General features: G+C 40.5%; 2 protein-coding genes across 2 annotated transcripts in view; both read right to left on the bottom strand.

The window, feature by feature from the left end:
* pde4ca (phosphodiesterase 4C, cAMP-specific a) overlaps positions 1-8,736 on the bottom strand; it is a 42,940-nt gene extending 34,204 nt beyond the window's left edge. Inside the window, exon 1 of the mRNA XM_069157034.1 lies at positions 7,544-8,736. Within this exon, the coding sequence (XP_069013135.1) occupies positions 7,544-7,617 (74 nt within the window). The 5' untranslated portion in view covers positions 7,618-8,736. The remainder of the gene's footprint in view (positions 1-7,543) is intronic.
* Positions 8,737-20,213: 11,477 nt separating this feature from the next.
* On the bottom strand, positions 20,214-23,483 carry ifi30a (IFI30 lysosomal thiol reductase a). The gene is made up of 7 exons (XM_069157030.1): positions 23,272-23,483; positions 22,330-22,518; positions 22,062-22,136; positions 21,710-21,796; positions 21,429-21,581; positions 20,607-20,675; positions 20,214-20,515 (listed from the first exon to the last, which is right to left on the bottom strand). The coding sequence occupies exons 1-7, from the start codon at positions 23,410-23,412 to the stop codon at positions 20,450-20,452; spliced, it is 780 nt and encodes a 259-aa protein (XP_069013131.1). The 5' UTR covers positions 23,413-23,483; the 3' UTR covers positions 20,214-20,449.
* Between the last annotated feature and the right edge of the window lie 230 nt (positions 23,484-23,713).

Raw genomic sequence — 23,713 nt, 5'->3', positions numbered from 1 at the left:
ACCTGACATATCAAATGCTTTGATTATAAAGTCCCTTAATTTGTTTAGTTCTTGGCTCTCTATTCACACTTACCTTTTGCGAATCTATTCTGTATAAATATTAACATGGAATCTGACTTAGGGCTTGTAAAACTGAAGAATTTATCCCCAGTGGGAGGAACCGTGTCCTGATGCAAACCGGATAAGGGAGTGTTATGAATAAAATTTTACAGCCATCTACTCTTTTGACACGTTTTCATGACAGGAAAATTGATCTCATGTGCAGTTAGAAGAATTGTAAGAGCTTAAACAACACGATTCAAGAGCATTATTCTTTGTTATCTAGAGTGGACATGCACACACATACACCAATACTCACACACACACTAACACAGTCACACACACACACTCATTGGTTGGCAGTATACCAGAGGATTTCACAGTGTTCCATGTATCTGCGTCACGGTGGTGGAAGAGAGTGGATGTTTGAAGAAAGACAGACGTTGAGTGTTTGGTTCTGCTGTGTCTCTTCACATCTCGTTTTGAGACAGTCGCACTCTGAAGTGCTGGACGACAAGGCCGTGACAATGTGACAAGGTAAGCACTAAAACTCATAAAACAGCGAGGCATCATAAATTCTGGCTGACCCCTCAGTTGTGGATTTAATAGTCCATTATTTGCAATGGGGCCTCATGTCATGACATCATGTGTTGGCTGCATGGAGGCATGGCAAGCATTCCTGGATAACGAGCTGTTTTGAAGTATCGAGGAGCGCCGTGTGTCAAAGGTGTTGGCTGTCAGTGAACATCTTGAATGTTTGTGGTTTGTTTGTAAAGCTAGCTGACACTGATTAAAAATCCACCGTCATGTTGTCCTCTGACAACCAATTACGTTCAAATAAGAATACCAGATAATACAACAAAATAATAATCTTGTAATGGCATAATCCAGAGGGACTGAAATTCTCACCGACATATTAAATGTGCACATGACGGTCAATAAATGCTGAATATTCACCAAACTAGTCTGCCTTCGTACGCCAAAGCAATGCCACATTTGGAAAGCAACAGCATGGAGAAGAAAGTGTTCTCTGCCATTGAAAATTAAGTATTAAGGACACCTGTGACATACAGAATTGTAGAAGTCCAATCGAGCGCTGTTTGGGAAGGCTATATAAGAAACAGCACTTAAATCAAGAAAAGTATGGTATGAGTTGAAGGAATATTGTCTTCAAAAAGATTTAGAAGCAGTTAATAAATACTCTCATTTCAATGTTGATGATGACTCATCACAATATATTAAAAAGAGTTGTCGTACATTTTACACCTGCATCTTCCCGACCTTGTATTATAGAAGCAATGGTCCTAAAAACGAATTTAATTCATCCAAACTTTCAGTTATTCGCAGTAGTGTGCTGCTAAATATGCCAGTAAAAAAACCTTTGTGTGGCCACATAATAAATATGAACAAAAATTGTTTGACTTGAGTAAATCTCAGAAAAGCATATTCTAGCCCAAAGTGTTGTGTTGCTACATCAAATGTAAATATTCTAAATGTACTGTGCAGCTTTAATACACTTTTTTTTGTGAATAAAGCATGTTTGCTTTGAGTGGACACTTCGGATTCTCCTCTAGAATTGAAAATCACTTTCTGTATGTATGAACCACACTCAGTCACACAATGTGAGTTTAAGAGGTTAATAAAGCAGCTGCAGAAGAATAGGGTACACAACCACACCAACATACACACAGGGCATAGTCACTTAAGCAGGGTTGTTCATTTTTACTTTAGTTTTCTACATCAGCAACAGGATCTCCAAGGAGGATTATTCACAAAGCTCACCGCTTCCTTTCAAAAGAAAAATGTTTCTCATTTTCGCAGTAACTTTATGTATCCAGAAATTACCCTGATATAGGAATACACGCTATCTACATTGGAGACACTGCAACGCAGCAGTTGTAGTGGGTATTTCAAACCAAAGGCAACTGCGGGGCACGAGAAGAAAAACAGAATACAACTAATTTCTTCATGGTACACATCACATCTAAAATACTGTGTATGTAACAAAGAAGCAGCACCTGTGGCTGCTGCTAGTGGCACATATTTAACTCTCGGTGCCTCTGTGATGTTAACGTCATGTTACACCATGTACTGTAGTAAAGGATAGTGTGTCGCCTCATGATTCATTAGGCTGCCATCTGCTAGCATGACGATAGGGTTTGGGGCTCGTCTGATTTGGGGATTGGGTGGATGACAGACTTGTACGCACACATCCAAATGCACACGCTCACAAACACAATTTACACACACACACACACGCACGCACGCACACGCACACACACACACACACACACACGCACGCACGCACGCACGCACGCACGCACGCACGCACACACGCACAGGAACCAGAAAGACCAGGACGTACACTTGCGTAAATTCACTAGTGCGCGAATTAGTCGATACTCAAACACTTTAAGCACATATATGCATACAGCAGGTAGCCACTCCTTCAGCAGGGATGTGTTAATCAGAAAGGAGTCACAGCAGCCACATCACAATCTCATCTCTGAAACTAAAAATACTATTTTGCAGTTGTCTGCTTCTGCCTACAGTCAGGTTGAAGTTTACAGCCATATGCATCTGGACACATTATAAATGTAGTGAGAGACTTTAAAGGAATTTAATAAAAGAGCCTTGCTTCTCTTGTTCAACTGTATGTCTACTGTATTCGTGTAAAAACAGAGGCACATGTTCACCGTCTTGGCCAATAAAGCTGTAGACAATGCTTTGAATGTGGATGTTGCTCCAAAGAAGCTCCAAATTCTAAAACGTGGATGCTTCACACTCATCCTCAACCCAACAGCACAGAAGATCTCTACAATCACCACAGTTTAAAGGTGGACACTCAAGATTAGTGACACTAACACATCATCAAATGTGAAATTTCAACACAATCTCCCCTTCTGTTCCTGAGTTATGGTCAGGAAAGTGTTTTTGCAGAACATTATGATGTCACAGTCAATTTGACCTTTTGAATATAAATTGTCTTCACTTCATCGGTTTATCGAATTATACATTTGTATTAAATTTCTGTCATAATTAGTGGCAGAATTCTTGAGTTATGGCCACAAACGTGAGGTCACAGTGACCTTTAAATTCGAATCAATTCATCCTTGAGTTTGGCCACGGCTGTCTTCAGCAAGGACGCACGCATAAAATCGAAGAGAAGCTGGATATAAACTCTGAGCTGCAATGTAGAGCACTAGAAATATATGCAAGTTTTTTATTTTTTATTTTAAATGGGTACTGTATACGCATTTATTATATTAATGTCCCATAAATAAATAAAAAATGTCAAGGGGTAGAAAACAACAACAACAAAAACAATAAAAAATAATGATCGATCCAGGCGTCATACAATAAAAAAAAATACTGGTGGGCCTGAAAGGAATTTTCTGTATGGGAAAGAAAATACATTTATAAGGTACCAAATTATTATTTGCAAGATACGATTAACCTAGTTTAAAAGTATGAATTAAGTGTCATTTGAATTGATTACTTTTCATAAAATCAATGTGACATGACTGAAATAAAATTTTTTTAGCAAGCATTAGTTTGAGTACATGTGTAACGTATAGAAGGATTTATTTTCCCTCAAGCGGCCAATGTACAAACTCTTCAGGTTAAATGAATAGATTGAGGAAAGTAGCAGTCCAGCAAAGACTCAGATCTCAGCATCACTGATTTACTTAAGAGGGCTTTAGCAACAATATATAACAGCCTGTGTAGTAAAATCTAGAAATCAAAAAAGGCGAAAAGGGATGTCCTTTAAGAGAAGCAGACAGGATAGATGTGTAATAAGGGCCATACATACAGATTATGCAGCGGTAAAGGTGGTAGAATTAAAATATAGTAAAAAAGACTGACAATATCTGGTGAATTTGGATTAGAAAACAGGAAGAGAATTATAGAATTAAAGAGTTACGAAGTAAAAGCATAATTATGAAGTTACTGTGCTTTTGAAAGAAAAAAAGGGGCAAATAACTGTTAATTCTGTCACATGTAACAACACAAATATTACATTTTACTTGATTACATTACTTCCACCATAACACTTTACATCATCCCAACACTCCACAACACAATAAAAGTCTAAAAAGTGAAACTTGACCATTTTCCATGAGCCTCAAAACAGAATTATGATCTACCAAACCACCGTATTGTATGTTTTCCGTTTTATCCAACTCCTGCTTAGTCTGCAGGAGGTCAGCACTCAAGCACTCAAGCACTCTAAGAGCATCTAAGCATAACTAAGTCAGTTTCCCCCTCTAGTGGTTACAATATATTCATTGTGATGCTGCTGTACTACAGTGCTGACACTCAGAACTCATGTCAGAAATAAAATGGACTTTTTTTTTTGGACTAATTAAACAACACTTTTGACCCTTTTACAGAGTTCACTTTTCCTAGTCAGACATGTCTCTATTTTTAACCAGATAGTTTTGTGAAGATCATATCCTGACTTCTACTGAGACTAATGATTGAAGTAGCAGCCCAACCAATCTGTTCATGATATAGAGCTGACACTAAACAATCCTTAAAAACTAGAATTTTCTTGGCGGTGATAATCTTTTACATTTTTTAACTGCTCCTTGCAGTCGCTCTCTTTTTGGATAAAGAAAAGGTGTCTTTTACATTCTCTCACACAGTGAATAGGAAATACAGTAGAGTCACTCGTTTTGAATTTCAGCAGTGTTAGTGCTGTCCCAGGCTGCTGCTCAGGAATCGATGAGGCTCTGGAGGCGATTGGGGAAATCAGTCATGCTTAAAATATGGAGTACAGCAGTGACGCACACAGCGGCCAGCCCACCACAGCCTCACACAGGCCCTATTGACTAATCTGGGTGTGTGTTTGGCAGGGGGGGACTGGCAGCTATATTGGGACCTCTGACATTGACACTGTTGCCCTTTGGTTGGGTGGCCTCACTTGACGCTTTTCTTTTTTGTTTCCCCATTATTCTTTTGGTTACTATCACTTCCTGCATCTCAATTGTTTGTGTCTGCAGAATATATTCATATTCTCTTTCACCCTCTAACCCCCCCAGTCTCTGAGTCTAACCCGTTACTTCTCGTTGTTATCTCTCTGCTAAAAGCAGCACTATCTCAACCCAAGTCCCCCCTATCACCACTTCACTGCCCTCTCGTCAGTGCCTCTCCACCATTTGTCCAAATTATCTCTTTTTCCCAGTCAGTAAGTCGTTGCCTCTGCCTCTCTCGCTCTCACCTCACTCCACCTCGTCCCCATCATTCTCTATTTCAGATAAATGGCATCTTCTCAAAACTGTGGCAGCAGCATCGACTATCTTCTCATGATACCGTCTGAGAGCTTTCTTCTCTGGCCATGCTGCTTAATGCAGAGGGACTGTGTTGTTTAAATGCACCGCACTGCCAGAGAGGCCATAAAAAAGTGTTGTGTATTGTTGAGAAGGTTACAAGGAGTGGAGGAAGGGGGGGTCAGTATGATAGGATGAATAGTGTCCTGGTACTGTTAGTACAAGTGAGGATAAGAGCTGTCACTATTGTGGTGGACACATTTGGATGACAGAGACTGCTTTGTCTCAGCGTACACCAATGCATGCGTGCGCGCGTGCGTGCGTGCGTGTACTGATATCGTTGTGTGGCCCAATTTTGTTTAAAAACTATATTCATGAGGACAAACAGACCTTATGAGGACATTTATGCTGGTCCTCACAACTTTAAATTGCAATTTGAGGATTAAGACTTGGTTTTAGGGTTAAGATTAGGGTTAGGGTTGAGGTTAGGCACTTAGTTGTGATGGTTAAGGTTAGGGTAAGGGGCTAGGGAATGCATTATGTCAGTGAGTGTCCTCATAAGTATAGAGAGACAAGCGTGTGTGTTTGTGCGTGTGCGTGTGCGTGTGTGTGTGTGTGTGTGTGTGTGTGTGTGTGTGTCTTGCATGAGGTCAAAGGAAATAATTTTTTTCCAAAGAATTGATCTACTAACTAAACTCATTTCATTATTTCCATTGCTATTGCAATGGCTCATGCATTATATTTAAAAAAAAATAAAGTATTGTCTTTGCTGAAATGAAAAACAAGATCTGAACAGTGACTCCACTTCACTGTACATATCAGGTAACAAAAAAATACAGACTTGTTCTGTTCCCATCTGCACTTCTGTATTTCTAGCTGTGGTCTAAAATCTCCTGCTTTAATCTCCTCATATGATCCAAACAGGCTCACGGCTGGAGAAGTTCGGATGACACTCGCGAGGCACATGCCTTATGCCCAGAGTTCAGAAAAGTTTGCCACACTGCACATTGTACAATTTTTTTTTTTCCACAACAGCCCTGAAATTAATTTCTTCCTCTTTCAATGCAGGGAAGAGGGTTATTTTTTATGAGTTTGAGCAGCATTTAGAGATTATTTTAAAGACGTGTCTTTAAGTGGGAGGTATTCCTGACATTGTAAATGGTGTTATGTTGGCCTCCGGGTTGCTTTGTGTGTATATTCATATGCTGGTACTTAATGCATTAAGTCTCTGTTTTTGGTGTCTGTAAACTTACATAACAACTTGTCCTGCAGGGTTCTCATGACAGCTGTAGTAGATTTTATGTTTTTCCTGCCTGGTGATTACACAGTTGCATCAAGTTACAACTACAATTAAATTAATCAGTCTAATCAGTGTGTAGACAAGAGACCATGTTACCATGATTTATCTGTTAGAGGAGAGTTCGTTTGACACATTCGTGTACAGCTCTGCTTTGTTTTGCAGCACAATATGAAAAACAGACATGAAACCTGTTACGTCTGCCGCTCTCGTATACAATTTTCCAGAGCACACCAATATTTCTTCAGTGCCCTTATGAAATGCAAAAGTGCTAGACCACACGATGGTCATACCATGCCTAACACAGACTACGCAGCTTGGCTCGAGTCCATGGACCCCAAGGAGGGACATCAGTGAACAGAGACATCGATCCAGCATGTCACCCGAGGCCTGCACTCCCAGCCACAATGCCCTGACAGCAACACTCGCCAGCTTCACCACAGCACACGTCCAATCATTTCTGTTATTTGTTTAGGGTGTTAGACGGGGTTAAAGTTAATCCAGAGTTTATAACAGCACACAGGTGCAGACTCACCATTAAATAGAGCATCTGTTTGCGTTGAGTTACAGATTTCTATTTAAAATAAATGTTTATACTTTAAGTAATCTGAATGCTATTCTAAGAGTGGAATTTGAAACATGACAAAAAACACATCTCCTGCAAATACTAAGAATGAAACCACCAAATAAACACCAACAAAATACCCGACAGAACAGGGAAGCAGTGTCAAATAATTCCCCATCAGCTCCTTATATTTCATGTACTCTAACAGATTAAAAAAACAAAAAAACAGCCAGTACTTGTCAGGTACAGAAACAGGTCAAATCAGCTTTCCAATACTTCTTGAAACATCTTGAAACACATGTATTATGTTGCCTTTGCTGTCCATCAGCAACAGTAATCACAAAACTGTTGACACAGCTGGATACATACCCAATGCATGAGTGTCTGCGGGTGGAGAAGTTGCCCTGCATCTTTCTTGAAAAGCGAGAGTCTTTGTTCATCATTTTATTGGCAGGTACAAAAAAGAGTTGGGATGAGTTCAGAGGATCGTCAAAAATGCAGCATTGGGTGGCGCGACCAAAACCCCCATGTTGTCATGAATCAAAAAAGTGAGGCTGTCCAAATTCCTTTATGTTGTCTGCAGTCACAAGTTATGGCATCGGGAGACAGGTTCCTTTGACAGGACGGGGCAGGAAAATTAGATCCAAGAATGACAAATGCAAAACAACAGGATGCAAAACAGCAAAACGCACAAGTTTCATTTGCTGCACCTGGTATGAGCAAGAACGGAAGTGAACGCAACAATAAATCAGGGCTCCTTCTGTGTTTATTAGATAAAACGTAACAGCTAAAAGTGAGTCAGTTCCAGCTCAGTGCAGAGTCAACGAACCATAGTGCATCAGACTGGAAGTTGAGTTGCGGTTCGGTTTTCGGTCCCGGCAGTGAAGATATGTCCATTTGTTTTTGTGGAAAAGCAGGAATCACAAAGGTTCAGCTCAGAGTGTGTGTGCATGCGTGGGTGTGAACAGCTTAAAAAGGCGAGGAGTCTTGGCTGTTAAAGACCCATCATGAAGTGAGTTAACACATCGTCTCACTGACAGGGAAAGTATGGGGCCGAATCGAATCAAGTGAAATTGAGGATGGTGTCAGCTGTCAGTGCTCATCTGGGACTAATTCCTCACTCGTTCTCCTTTCAGCTCGCCGCACACGAGCCAAGATAAACGCTTCTCTTGTGTTTTGTTTTTTTCCTCTCTCTGTACTGCTAAATAGTAAACAACAAGTTTAAATTCTTCCAAATGAGCTGCAAACTGACAAAACTGAATTCCTCAACAATGGACCTCAGGTATTCTCTGTTTTTAAAAGTCAGGTCCCACAACCGTGAAACAAAGCTGTCCATTTGAACATAGGTTTGCCTCTGTGATAGCACACCACCAAGAGACTGAGCAGAGTTATTCTTAGTGGGAAAAACTGAACTGGAAAGAGTGTTATAATCCCATCAGATGCTCCCTGGAGTGGGCTGTCCCATGTAGTCCCTGTCAGCAGGTCATAACAGACTTTTTGCTCTCTCTTCTCTTCTCTCCTGAGAGTGGTGGGACCAAACTCAGGCTTAAAACAACAAACAACAACACTATCTCCCCTGAGAATGAGAGACGTAGAGAGAGGGAGATTGTGGAGGGAGAAGGAAGGGGTGGGGTTCTGGGTGGCCGAGAGAGAGAGAGAGAGAGAGAGAGAGAGAGAGAGAGACAGAGAGAGAGAGACAGAGAGACAGAGAGAGAGAGAGAGAGAGAGAGAGAGAGAGAGACAGAGAGACAGAGAGACAGAGAGAGAGAGAGAGAGGGCAAATTGTACAAAGAGAGAGAACAGAGAAAGAGAGTCACAGCATGAGAAAGTAGACTGGTGTTATCAGCACTGAGTGGTAGAAAAAAAAAAAAAAAAAAACGGTTCACTGTTGTATATTAGAGTGTTACATGTATGACCTTTTCTCAATGAGAGTGCCCAGTTTCTCTTTTCGTGTAACCAACTTGCCTCCATGCCAGCAGTAACAATAGTGCTCTGGTCAATCAATACTTCAATATTGTGTGTGCGTGTGCTTTTTTTTAACGGTTTCATTTTCTTTTTTTTTTCATATTGAATTTTGTTCTCATGCTATGATATAATCCATCTGATTCGCCCAATATCCTCTGCAGTGTTAAACAAATATTTGGTATAATCAAATACATGACCGTGAAAATCCTTCAGAGAATAGACGATTGGTAAATGATAGAAACATCTTATTTTCCGTAATGTCAGGGAGGGAGCTGTTACGGTACACAGGCAGGCAATGACTGGTCAGAAATCTGGGCCTAAATAATGCTTATTTACTCTACTATGGAAAATACAGTGACTTTAACAATTAACAACAACTAAATTTGCCAGTTAGAGAAAGTCTAAAGATGAGGACAAACATTATAGACTATAAAGATCTACTGTAACAGTTGTTGTTTTTTTTATTTGTTTTTTTTACTCCAGCTGTATATTTGCTATCAGAGGATGCATGTAATATTTTTTCATGTTTGATAAATAGTGGAAACTTGTAATCCCATAGGGAATCTGACTCACAGACTTATAAACTATTGGGGTAAAATTCACAAATTACACAACCAGAGCTGTCAAACCTTCTTTAGAAATCTCAATGAAATGAGATTATTTTTGAAATTCTCATTTTGCAAGAGTTAATTCATTTTTACGACTATTTATCAGTCATGTTATCCGATGCAATTTATAAAAGGCTGATAGAAAACCAAATTCACTGATTAAGTAACAATATTTCTCACCAGCATTTGGTCAGAACAGCCTTTAAAACAATTCTAAGCCTTCAAAAATATTTGAGTCCCCATACGGTCAAACTCCAGTGAAAGGAAGAGTCTCTATCCTCAACTCTGACCCATGACAGAAACAGAAACAAATCCTCCTGAGAGACTCTGCCCAAATTTCACAACATCGCAACCTCTAGTGGAAGAGAAGAGGAAATGCATGTTAATCCTCACAAGGAGAATTTGGGAGCATCCTGAACAGTTTTTTTTTTGTTCTACAGCTTAAACCTACAGTATACCTGTGATCTGAGATCACTACTTCAGGCACATTATTACAGTGAAAGGAATAACACTACAGTATGAGTTAGTTTTATAACCCATATCACTGATTTAAACCTGGGAAATGTGATTTTCTAGAGAAAATAAATCTATAGATTGTATCTAGTAGAAGCCACTAGAGTTGCAAATGTTATCTTTGCTGTATTTATCTTAGAAAAAAATACTTCTGACTGACTACAGAGCCAAAGCAATGAAGGCATCCCTCAAAAGAAGCCATAATTATTGTTTGTTTGTGTTTTCTCAGCTCATTAGCCTGTTTTGTTTTCCTGATATCTTTATCAATGAAAGACATAATGTGAAACAAAACTGACTGTCATCCTAGAGCTTGTTTGCAAAAACTATTTTCTTGAAATGTTTTTTTCACCCCCCAAAAAAATCCATTGGATCACTTGACACAGTGTCTCTGAAGTGGAAAAAGAGGCTTAATCAACTTAGACACAAAAGTGAAAATAAATTCATGAGTATGTTCTATATTTGAGCTAACTACGACATTTATTTTCCACCGGACCCCCAGTTTGTTTAATTCTTCCTCCTTGCCAGTTATCCTGCAATAACTCATCCCCATCCATTTATTTCAGATCCGACATAATGGGACACTGCGCGTACCCTGCGGGGAGAAAACATCCTCGATGGCCTGACCTCAGAGCTGTGTAATATAAAAGTTGACATGTTGAATATCTATGCTATTCTTTGACTTTCCACAATGAGCCTTGAAATCCCTTCGACTCGACTCTTGCCCTCTAATATTTAGATTTTCAACAGACACTGTGAAATTGATGAAACAGTTTGGTTGAAGTGTTACAATAAACCATGGAAAAGAAATGTGTCCACCAATCTCAAATCTAAGACCCTTAAACACCGGTGTTTATAAAAGCGAATGAACTTGCAAACCCTTTTGGAGTTTTTCTAGTAGGCATTCGCTTCTTTAAGAATTTTTAACACTCATTCTATGCTCATAAAAGTAAGGCAGGATTTTTCAGCAGCATCTAGAGTTTCTCTCGGGTCTTTAGTTTTATTTCATTGAGCTGGACGTTGTCTAACATCACTGCAACAAGTTGGCGACACCTCGTAACCACCCAGCTTTGCATGGTGCCTACAACCAAGTGTGTATCTGTTGAGGGTAAACACTGATGAGGATATAGGGGACATGTGCGATTGGTTTTACAGTGCTGTACAATTTTTCACAACAGTACAACAGGCTCTTTTGAAGAATTCTATCACATCAGGAGAGAAATCCACCGTCCCCTCAGAGCAGAAAAGACAAATATCTGTCTGTTTGTATATCCATCTACACATATATCTGAGGCCCTGTTTATTCTTCCTCTCTCAAGACGTGAGGATCAAATATAGTTTTATTGATCATACGACTTTTACTTGACACGGTCAACCAAGTAAATGTTTAATTTGCATTGGAATCATGGCCTGGCATGATGCAATAACGGCTCATAAAACTCAAAGTATTAACAGGTACCAGAGCGGAGCTGGCTGACAGCAACACTGCTGTACTCTTTACAAACGAGAATTATGACCACTATAACGGAGGAATAAATTTATAGTGTTTGAACCTCGGCAGGAAATATCCCGTTGTGTGAGGTGTGTTTCACAGTTGTGTGGTTATAAAAAATAAAAAAAATATTTGCTGACAGATGAAAATGTTCGCTAAACAAATAGGTGGAACAACAAACTGCGGATCCAGTGACAAACAGGGATGTCACTAAGCTGTGTTTACTGAGATGATGCCACTCATCAAGGTGGAAAACAAAAGGTGGACAAAGCTTAGGAAAAACACTCACACCTGCAGGAAATGAAGCACTAAAACTGACAGCAGGTCTGAAATCCATTTCCAAACATTGACTTAATAGTACCTCAGTTAGTTAAAAGAACAAAAATAAATCAACTGTATTTTGTAGGCTTCAATAAATAAAAGCCAAAAATCCAGCAAAACACCAACAGGAAATGTTCTCAGTAAATATCTCCTGGTCCATTTAAGATGAAACCTTTCAAATTCTCCCGTTATTACAATAAAATTGAGCTGTATTTCCCCTAAAAGAAAAGCTGTTTTTTAAAAAATATTCTGGTAGAGTACCGTGTGCATGACTGAAATATAGCAGTACATGCGCATCTTGTGGTCCGTGTCAGTTTCATAACATAAGCTTAAGGGCAACCATTTTTGTAGTGTGACTGCTGCCTGCACAAAAATAAACCCAAAATACATGAACATCTGCAGCTGACTGGAGTATGCCTGGAGCACGAGATGTCTCCTACTTCAACAACACACGGATTAACTGAAACATTTTACAGCACCTACAGGTAAAGAATACATCATTTAGAGAAAAGATAAACGGTTGTGATTTATTGGTTTAAGTGTTTTACTGTCTAGATATGGCAAAATTAATACTGACATTGTCTCCCCGTCTGTTATCCCAAATCAGCGAAAGCAAGTTATTTATGACTTGTCAATAAATCTTATATGTACTGAGCAGTCCTCACACATCCTAATGTCAGCCCAATAACAATCTCTTTGCGTTTAAAAAATATGTTTAGTTAGTAATTGAGGTGATTTTGCAGCTCATCCACTCCCTCTGAAATATTCACCTAACAGTCGAGCACCGACTCAGATGCAAGTGACAATGACCTGTTTTGCCAAATCTGAACAAGACTAACGTGGTTCGTTCAGTGAAGCACAAAGCACACATCATCTTTACCACAGACTCTACCTGGGCGTGTGGGCCAGGGTGAAGCGGCGCCGCTGCAGGTTGAGGCTGCGGTTCATCATCAGCTTTCTGAAGAGCAGCGGGGAGTTTCGAGGAGACCCACGAGGAGACTCTTTAGGTGAGATCTTCGGGGATCCTCCTGTTGAACCCGCTCTGGACCTCGGCATGAGCTGAATGACGGGCGGCCGGGTCACCCTTCGCTCCTCTAGCGTCTCATCGACTTCAGACTGCTCTTCCTCAGAGCTCTCAGAGCACAGGCTGCTCATGGTGAAGAGAGGATGGTTACTGGTCAGGTAGTTACCCCTTTGCTCACTCTGCCTTCGGTATCTAGGAAAGAGTCTTTTCTCGGTTTGTCTTTAGTTTTAAAGACTTCCTTGCGGTCTGTCGTATATCGGTATTATGTCAGTTTCCGTGCCTGTCTGTCGTAATTTTCCAGGTCCAGGTGATGCAAGTGCCTGACATGCAGTCCTTGCTTCTTCATGTCACAAAATAAACCTGGGCCTGCTCGTGATTGCTCCAAAACTCTCTAACTAAAACTCTAAAAGAAACTGCTTTAAAAATTCTGAAACAAACCATCAGCACCCCTGAAGAAATGAACACAGCAACACTCCTATAAGACTTCCAATCTTCATTTGAAATCCATCAGCTCCATTCTTGTCTCATCCTAAAGATCATGCTGAGGGGCTCGCTGGGCAATAGACTCAAACATTTGTGTTGATGTACTCCCTCTCCCTCTCTTCCTCCCTTCCTCCCTGCCTCCCTCCGGCTTTGTTTACATTACTGCTAGGCCTTCCCTCTCTCCAACTAAATATGGACGTCTAATTTACAGGGAGGGAAAGCATGACAGATCACCTCCTTCTGCTTCTCTCTCCTTCTTTCCAACCCTCAGCCTTCCCCCCTTCCTTCACACGTAATCTTAAGGAACATATTGTTCATCAACTTCAAACTGTGCTCCATAATTACTTCCTTTCCATGTCCCTCCAGTAGATAAACATTAAGCTGTGGCCTGGCTAAGCCATCCAGCTCACCTTTCTTAACTCCCACTCCAGCTGCAACTTTCACCTTTCTTACGCTCACTCCAAGTTTGCACACTCAGGCTTTTCCTCTGCTCCCTGAGGCACTATTTGTTGTGAAGTTTCCTATTTCCTCAGAGACAGCCTTTTTGCCTTTCACATGCTCTGAGCACACCAGGAAGAGTCACATGAAGGTTCCTCTGACTATAAAAAGCAGAGGTAGATAAAAGCTATAGAGAGCATGGGTGCTGTCACGATGGCGCTCTCTATCTGTGACCAGAGGCAACATCATCTTCACCCCCACCCAGCTCTCTTTGTTTATCGCTGGAGAGTGAGAAAAGGTCCTCCTGTGATTAAGCACTCACAGCTAAAGACTGGTGGTGTCAAGAGTAACTGAAATAACCTAGGGAGCTGGAACATCTGACACCAGACTGAACCTATGACCAACAGCTGGTAGGGAGCACAGGAAAGAAAGATTATTTGGTTGGAAGCTTTTTATGGACGTTGCTGCTGAACATAGCGTAACATTCCTCATCTAAAGAGTAATGTTTTACTCGAGGGATGGTGGAAACCAAGTCAGAGCTAAAAGGCAATTTAACTTTGCATTTGCTCTGTGGACACAAATAACGCTGCTCACTATGTAAATAAACAGTCGGTTACCAAGCAGTTCAACTTGTGTCGGGCCGACTGAGTATTTTTCACGACTTTCATTTGATTTGAATGTCCAAGCAGTAAAGATGCTCTGCCTCAACCTCGACACATCTGAAGATAATCCTGGGCCCCAAACAAATCCTGGCCCTGAAGCCAATCATCATCCCAGTCATGTGAAGGACTGCATACATGAATCTGTAGTGGTTGCTAGGGGTATCACTAATGGACTGCTCAAAGCACATTTAAACAAGTAATAAAGATCTATTTTAGGTGCTGAAGTCTGTACATTCCATCCCTCCTTGCTCAACATACGTTCCCCCATACTACAAGGCCCCTGGGTGAGGGCTGCCCAGTTCCCAGTTTGATTCGGGGAGACCAGAACTGTGGCGGCACTTCCGCAGGTCTCGGATGGAGGTTGCTTAAGTTTATCAATATACAGTTCTAATGCCATTGTGACACGGCATCCATTGTTATAAGATATTCCTATTTGCACAGAACAAGACACCGATACAGCACTATACTCTGCTCTGTCAACTGTCTACTAAAAGTCGACCTTTTTGTGGACTTATGCGGCATTCAAATGAGACTCGCGAGCTCGTGGTTACAACATAGGAAGTTGTGTGCACCGTGTGCTTGACGTAAGTGGTTAGGTCATAAAAACACCATTGCTATGCAACGGCAACGTGGATGGCGTCTAGCCACAGAGGCTAACAATTTAACAAAACAGGGTAATAACGTAATGCATAAAACTACAAAGGCACAGAGGGAAAAGATGAGGCTGTTGGAAAGATCAACATTTTCCTCAGACGTAGGCTATTATCTAAGTTATGAGGACAAACTCTACATGACTAAAACTACAATATATTAGCTTTAACATCCAACGAAAAATGTACTTCCATGGCCAAGCAAACACGTCACAACTCGTGAACTCGAGGCTTACAGGACGTTCCAACGTTGTGAATACCACGAGGGGGCTGTTAATGTGGACTCTTCCGGTGTACACAATTAATAGGACGCAATGATGAAGAACGCAGCGTGAATTACAAAGCTACCTCCCTCTAATAAGTACTCCTGTCAACCTAGAGAGAGTTTACAAGTTTTCAAAAGTGACATATTTCATGGCTTTCGTCAAAGTAACGTTGAGACTCCGATTCAACCATTTCTGTGATGACTGACATTGAATCGTGTCTCCAAAGTCTTTTATGTGATGACTCTAGCCATACAGAGAACAAACCAGTACTGATAGACAGCATCATGCTGACTCACTGCCTCTGACCAATCCATCTGGAGTTCCCATCTGGTGTGAGCATAATAAACTCACAACCGTTGTCCTCCACTAAAGACACTGTAATCCCAGGTTTTCAAACCCAAGCTGTTCTCTGATCTGTCAGACACCCACAGAAAAGCTCACACCGGATACATTTTTAAAGCATCCACTCTGTTCCAGGCAGAAAATGGTTTGCTTTTTGGAAACGTAGAAGTGTTATTTGAAAGCAACTGGACTTGCTTGAGGTTATTGAAGACATTTCACCTCTCATTCAAAAGATTTCCTCGGTTCTGACTGAAAATATTCCTTTTTTTCGATGGGAGGTAAGAGGCCTCTTGTTTTATGACTCTCATTAGCTGTCATTATATTATATGTGTAAGGAGGTATGAGGTGCTCATTCTTCGTGACAGTGTCATCGGGGGAGTTAGGGATCATCAACATCAGGGAGTTAAAGCACTTGTCTGTTGACCAAATTCTCAAAAACCTGTCCTCAGATAAGGGGTAGCACAATGCTAATCCTGTCAGGGCCACTGAGGCACACCCTGTCTTCATTAATTGAGCCATATAAAAACCACTGACTGTATAAAAAAGTGGACATAGCTTTCGGACTGAAAAATGAGGCCAGTGCAGAAGTGCATTAAACTACAAGACCACCAAAAGCCGCGAGCGGTTGGCTCCAAAAAGCCTCTGGCTTCATGGACAACTTGTCTAATGAAATATGAAGTACACACATTTTGTTTCTTCCACTAGTCATTTTGGTGTTGTTAGCTAAAGCCCAGCTTTCTTATTAGTTTACTGGCAGTCCATCTGAAAATAATCCCATCATTAATGAACTAATAAGCCCCAAAGAGACGTGTTTTTGGGGTCAGGCATCCTGTGGCTTTAAATGCTTCTCCATCAAAACAGACTACCACCTTGTAAACAGGAGAGCACACGGGCCTCTTCTCACAGAAGGAATATAATAAAAGGCTTTTCAGTCCTTCAACATCACAGAAATCATGTCTGTAGCAGTGTCGCTTTAAACCTGATATATAAATATTTATGGGATAAATAAAACCTAATCATCGCAGTACATGAACATGTTTTCCATCTGTTGCATTTTGATTATGGCCCATTAAATATGATGAATCTGTATTCCAGTGTGTTTGCCTTATATAGATACGGAGTATTTTCATACTCTGGCACTATGTGTCACCAACTCTGTATCTGACCATTATGAAATACGGTCACAGTCTCCCCTTCTGTTCCTGAGTTATGCGGTTAAATAATGGACAGAAAAATGCTTTTGTCACAGTGAAGTAGACCTTTGACCTTTTGGATATTAAATGTCATCACCTCATCATTTCATCCTATTAGGCATTTGTGTGAAATGTTGTCATAACTAGCCCGAATTATAAAAATGTATGGCCAAAAACCTCAGTGACCTTTGACCATCAAAATCTAATCAGTTAATCCAGTTTTGTAATTTGAAGAAAGTCCCTCAGGTCGTGTTGTAGAGAATGTGACAGATTTAAGGTCACGGAGATCCACAGACAACCCAGAAACACGATGTCTACGGCCACGGCTCTCACTGGCGCAAATCCATAATAAAAAAAAAATATGAAGGTGGGTTTCTACAAATAAAGAAACCACCAATGATACGACTTTGCAGCCACCTGATCACCCGTGACGTGCACCACAACTACCAACCTAAACAAACAGGTCTATCCGCATTCTTTCAACTAGTGGAAAAAAAAAAAAAAAAAGAATTGTAATGTGTGCACACGCACACACATGCAAACACAGTGTAGACAGGCAAAAAGAAAGCTCCAGATGTATTTGCAGCGGCAGCAGCTTGACTGCTGTGGTGGACACAATCATAAGAGTCTTGTTTGTTTGATCTTTTATGGTGATAATTGTTCAGCAGTGTGACGGAGGGGAAAGCAACGCCTTAAGCAGGAGACTTTGTTGAATCATATGCTCAAGAAGCAAATCAACTTTTTCTATCGAAATTAAACAGACAAAAAAGGGGTCACGATGTCCTGTGAAATATTAAACATTTTACACACAAATAAGTTGGAGGAAGGTCCTGCAACGTTTAACTTTAAATATGTGTTGATTTACAAGACCACAACCTGGCTGACACTCAAGGGTTGGTTATTGATTAAGTACATTAACTAATTTTAATCACTAATATCTAAAGGAGGGCCAACTGTTTGGGAACTAGGAAAAAAATTAACCCGTTTTTGCAGAGCCCGCATGTTTTATGAATATTTTTCGGAGACAGAAAATGTGTTTACTTACTGAACGGAGATTTCAAATTTGAAAAATGTCGTGTAAAACTTTTAGTTTAAATGTGTAAATAAAGTGGGAAAAACCTGGTCACTATACTTTTTAAATTATATGACAAAAAAAAGAGTAAAAGAAGTATCATATATATTGTCATACGCTCCCTTAAAGTGGGACGTGCTATTATGTAGATTTAATTACATTTGGTAATAAAAATGAAAAATAAAGATTATTTCACCAAAAGGATCGACTGAAAACAAGTGTATCACTGACTCACAAGGTTCTGGAGCTGCAGCTCGTAGGAGTCCCCAGTCTCCTGCAGGGTTTGATGAAGAGGGCTGATAGCGGGCCAAACTTGGGGCCATCCTCTGGTCTGTCCTGCGTGGAAAGTGCGCAGGAAAGCCTGAGAAGAGCCTCTTCACATCACATCTGACGCCTGAGTTCTGGGGAAACTTGATGCAAGAGGCCTGCTCCGAAGAGGCCCGTTGTCTCTGTAGGAAACCCTCCCAGGTTCTTAGAACAGTGAAATAGTTCCTCCGGTCCGGAAGCCCCTCTTGATTTCTGACCCCGTGACCCTCTCTCTCTATCTGCTTGGGTGTTTGACCTTTTTTTTTTTTTATAAATAACTATCGACACACTCAAGCTTTAATGTTGACCATTTCTGATCAAACTGCCCAACATGGAGACCGCTGAGTTGTTTGACCGTATCATGAGTTTAATTAATCAGGAGAAATGTACGATAAAACACATGTAATAACTGATTTCTCCATTCATGACACAATAACATATTCTATTACTACTACTTATTTTAAAGCACAAGGCTCAATTAATGTTCTCTACAACTGCTTGGTAATGCTGAAAATCACAGAACAATACATGAGAGTGTAATTACCAAATCTAAATCACACAAGTAACTCGCCATTCTATTTTTGAGTTCAAGGAAAAGAAAAGAAATAAAAAACATAAATCCTAAGCCACAAATGGAATTTTTTTTTTTTTTAAATCTTTTAAAGCTAAACTAATTATGCTTACCGCCGTGAAGTTGAACAATTTTGATGAGTTATTTCTCCTCATACTTTCAGCTACTATATCATCACTACAAGAAAACTGCGAAGGAAATCCGTGAGAGGAGAATGCAGGAACCACATTTAAGGTCAGATATGAAGTAGTCTGTGGCATCAATACTTCCTTGGGCTGTCACTCAGTAAAGAATAACTACGTCTCGCCTCTTCAGAGCCCTCAGCTGTCATTAGTTCAGTGATAACTTTCATAGCACTGTTTCTGGTTCGGATCTTAACTGTCTACTGGCAACTGTAACTTCATTAGATCCAAATATATATATATATATATATATATATAATATACACGGAGCCTGCAGAGGTTTGAGGTGATAGAGCTGCCTGCATGACAGGCCATTATTCATGTGAGTCTATCCGACTGTAGAATCTACAGACCTCACGCATCCAGACCTTCTGGTTCGGCCGGCCAGACCAAGTTTGGTCAAGCTGCTGCCTACAATGTCTCTATGTAACTTTTTTTTTTACAACATCAACACAGCTTTGGATCTCTACTTCTAATACTCAGGAGATGTGTTGAACTTTAATGCCCTTCCTGATGTACACTGAGATATAAAAAAACAAAACAAATACAAAACATAAACTCAAACATCAGTTGTGGCTCATGACTTGTTCATTTGCTTTCATGGGGTTTAAGTTATCATCTTTAGCTTGCTTTTTTTTATTTGTACTTTAAGTATCGTGCCTTATTTCATCATTACTTTTTGATTAACATATATACTGAACATTAAGTGAACTGAGGATGATCTGGCAGACTATAGTGGTTTCAAAATAAAGGAATCTGGCAAATAGGGTCAAAATAACCATAAAAAAAAACTAGTATGACGTGATTCAGAGTTTTTTCATTAACCTTCATAAATCAGAATGTTTGTCTGTTTTACTACTTTCAAAAGCTGGAAGATGAAGATGATTTATGTGATATGGCGCCATCTAAAGGACAGTAAGGACACGGACCAATCTTTGCAAAGATCCTTTCAAGTAGTGCAAATACCAAAACCTTTTTATTGATTCAAAATGCTACAAAAACCATATATTATTTTATGGTTTCAGTAGATAACAGTTCTTTAGAAAGTAAACTGTATTTATATTCTGTGAATTATTTAAAAACACGATAGAATTGTTCCCTTTTCAGAAAAATAGTGTAAAATCCCAGATAAAAAAAATAATATTTGATGCCATTCCTCAGTGTTCCTTGTTTAGTGCAGTGCTGCTCCTTCACTCATTGTAGCTGTAACTTTTGAAGTGTCTCTGGCCCCCTCCACAGGCCTCAGGCTTGGAGCCCTGAAAAAGTGAAAGGCTCGTTAGAGGCCGAAGACCAAGTCGAAGCACAAGTTTTGAACACTGAAATTGATTTGATTGATATAAATTGTACCTTGTACATGTTGCAGACCAGCATGAAGAGAGAAGACATGGCTTTTTCCTGCAAGTCCTCTGTGTGCTTCTGCAAATTTAGAAAAAAAAAATTTGTGTTCCAAAAGAAGAAAAGGGGTAGCATTTCAAATGAGAGATCAAATTATTGGTACAGGACTTTCAGTTTTCACTGGTCACAACAACTGCACATAATGTAAGTAAGACAGGCTTGAAAAACAGTAGCGGCAAACACGGAAACTGCGGAGGCTAAGAGGACCAATGGTTGCAAGTAGAAGCTTACTAAGGGAGCCGGGTGAATGCAAAAGGTTGGTTCCTTATCATCACCAAGTCTGACACCTCTATGAAAGAAATTAACTTTGAGTGAACTTTGCAGCCATTTAACACAGAGCACACTCAAGTAGTAGAAGTCTATACTGCTGTATGTGTGTTGAAAATTTTAACATTTTTCAGTTATGCCTGATCTATATAGGATGAGGTGTGTTTTTTTTTTTTTTTTTTTTTTTACTTGCTACGGAGCAAACTCCCCTTTTAAGTTATCATTAAAATTGGGTCAAGCTGTCTGGCAGAGAGACAGCAGAATATTGCGTGAAGCTCTGGAGTCGCATCAAGCTGTAATTTCATACACATCAATAGCGACTCTCTTTCACTTCCAGATTTCGGCTTTGGAGCAGATCAAATGATCTTGAACTAAAACCCTGTAAATGGAGCGTCACTTGTTTTAAAAAGGACAGAGTCAACAGTTAGTCATTCATTGTTATGTTCTCAGTTTCTAACCGTCTCGTTATGTTTACAGGGTGGTCTGCAAATTGAAAAGAAGCCTTACCCCATCGACGGTGATCCAGGGCACGTATTGGTGTGCAGGGTCCAGAGCTTTGGTCTTCAAGGCATTCTGGTGCATCAGGCCGTTTCCCACATCCCCGTTCACGCAGCTCATGACGGAGTCCCAGCTCAGTTCAGGGCTGTAGAGTTCCAGACACTACAAACAACAGCGGTGGGAAATAAACACACTTCAACTTTAGTAGTGAAACAGAAGGAAGTAGACAACAGACAAAATGACGACAGAAATGCGCGCACACACACACACACACACTCAGACTTCCTTACACTCTTCGCTGACTTGATGACGTTGTTGGAGGATTCCATACAGAAGATGACCGGGAAAGCCATCTGGGTCATATTCAGTAAACAAGTCTGAGAAGAACAGACACTATTATACTACAACACCAACTCAGTTTATACGTACTACATTTATAAAAAAAAAAAAGAAAAAAAAAAAAAAGAATGTAAGCTTTCTGAAGACATTTTAAGACATGCATAGTCATTTCACAGCAACAATCTCTGAAATCCAAGTATTATTTCTTTCACCAAACTAAGGCAGACTGCATGGCTCCTAATTTTAGTTACAGCATTATTGAGCAATATCAGCAGTCTCCGTGCGTTGGGGGTGTAACGTTACCTCAATCATGTTGCCCAGACATTCATCTTCTCCATGCTGGCACTCAAAAACATACTTCTGCCCATCAGGCTTCTCCTGGGATGGGGTAAATAAATAAAACAGATTTAAAACTTAACAAAATAGGAATGTAATTTCTTAGTTTTACTTAACCTTATAGTCTAATAAAAAACTTTTGGTCAAACAAATCATTAACCATTACCCCCCCCCTTGAAGTTTTAGTAGAATCACAACCCTGGTGTATATCGAAGGTGCTCGGTTCACTGCTTACCTGCGCATTGCCGTACGGCACCAGAGTAACAGACATGATGTCATTCAGCAGGACCCAGGTAGGGAAGAGCACGCTGGTGAGAAAAAGTCTGCAGCCGGGACACAGACTCTCATAGTAAAGCCCAACCTGGACTAAATCTGCAGTCTCACGGGACCTGGTGAAGTTGGACTCAAGGCACTGCTTCAAAACCTACAGGAGGGGGACAAAGTAGGGAGGTCAACGTCCATGTGATCAATTGTTCCTGTTGAAATATCTGACCCCCCCCTTTTTTTTTTCCCCATTTGCGACCCGGCAAGTGTCCAGCAAAAGCACAGGTGGAAACACACTCCGGAAGTATTGAGCTCACATCAAGAGATCAAACAATGCACCACATTTCCCATCGAAATGAAAGTATAAAGTAGTTTAAGTACCAACATATAGTACTCAAGTACACTACTTACCACCAACTCTGGAGGTATTCATTGAACTGTATTTAACAACTAGTTAGTTAGGTAAGAAAACTTTTAACATTTTTTTTTTTTAACTTTATCTGACGTCCCCTATCACAACTTATGTATTTTAAAAAAAAAAAAATAAAAAAAATAACAAGCCCCGCGTGGAGTTTAGTACGGTTTTGTGTGAAAAGGCGTTTCTTCCGGCGGCTCTGTGGACTCAAGTCGTGTCCAAACGGAACACGTGTGTTTAGAAGTACGTAGTTAGTAAAGTTAGGCTAGCGCTGTTAGCTGGCCGACTGTTGCTATGGTTTCCAGCAGTTTGCGCACCGTTTTAAAACTGGCGTCAACGCACCGGAAATAGCTTTTTATCCGAGGTGTCCTGTGGTTTTCATCGACACGGCTCACTCAGAGAACTTTTTTTTTTTTTCTCCCCGTCTCCACGTCCCCCCCCCCCCCCCCGCGGTCTTAATGTAAGTTAATGTCTAATAACATCTCCCGGTCATCTTACCCCGCACTGAATGGCTGAGTCCAGAGATGAACACCACTTTGACGGAGGGTAGGAGCACGAAGAGGAGACGTGGCAGCTGCCATACTGCGCGTTCAAACAAACAGCCAAAGTAAGCAGCAGCAGCAGCAGCGAGGTCTTCATCTTCAGGGAAGTCTTTAATTTGACACTCAAACAAACCAGCCTCGCCACAAAACTGACCTGCCGACAACTGCAGCGGGCGACTTTAACTGGAGCGCATCGTGCAGGCTATCTGTTATCTGATTGGCTGTCGACGAATAAATCCCGACAGCGTCACTTGTTACCGGCAGAGATGCGAGACGAGCGCGAACTTCCTGCTGGTGTTTTCAGGGAAACCTAATTCCACAGAAATGAGTCGAAATGTCACAAGACATGAGGTTGGCAGCTATGGAAGTTTTTATATCCTGAACATAATTTAGTTTGC

This window comes from Embiotoca jacksoni, unplaced genomic scaffold (assembly GCF_022577435.1).
Source record: "Embiotoca jacksoni isolate LCO1_2020_lvr unplaced genomic scaffold, fEmbJac1.0.p SCAF_22, whole genome shotgun sequence".
Taxonomy (NCBI): Eukaryota; Metazoa; Chordata; class Actinopteri; family Embiotocidae; genus Embiotoca; species Embiotoca jacksoni.
This window is presented reverse-complemented; position numbering and strand designations above follow the sequence as displayed.

Bases quoted from the DNA above. Each gene is read 5' to 3' on its own strand.
- ifi30a (XM_069157030.1), bottom strand. From the start codon at position 23,412: ATGAAGACCTCGCTGCTGCTGCTGCTGCTTACTTTGGCTGTTTGTTTG. The intron at 22,519-23,271 runs GTAAGATGACCG...CCCCTCCTGTAG, and splicing joins ACTCAGCCATTCAGTGCGGG to GTTTTGAAGCAGTGCCTTGA. The intron at 22,137-22,329 runs GTAAGCAGTGAA...ACCCCATCCCAG, and splicing joins TGCCGTACGGCAATGCGCAG to GAGAAGCCTGATGGGCAGAA.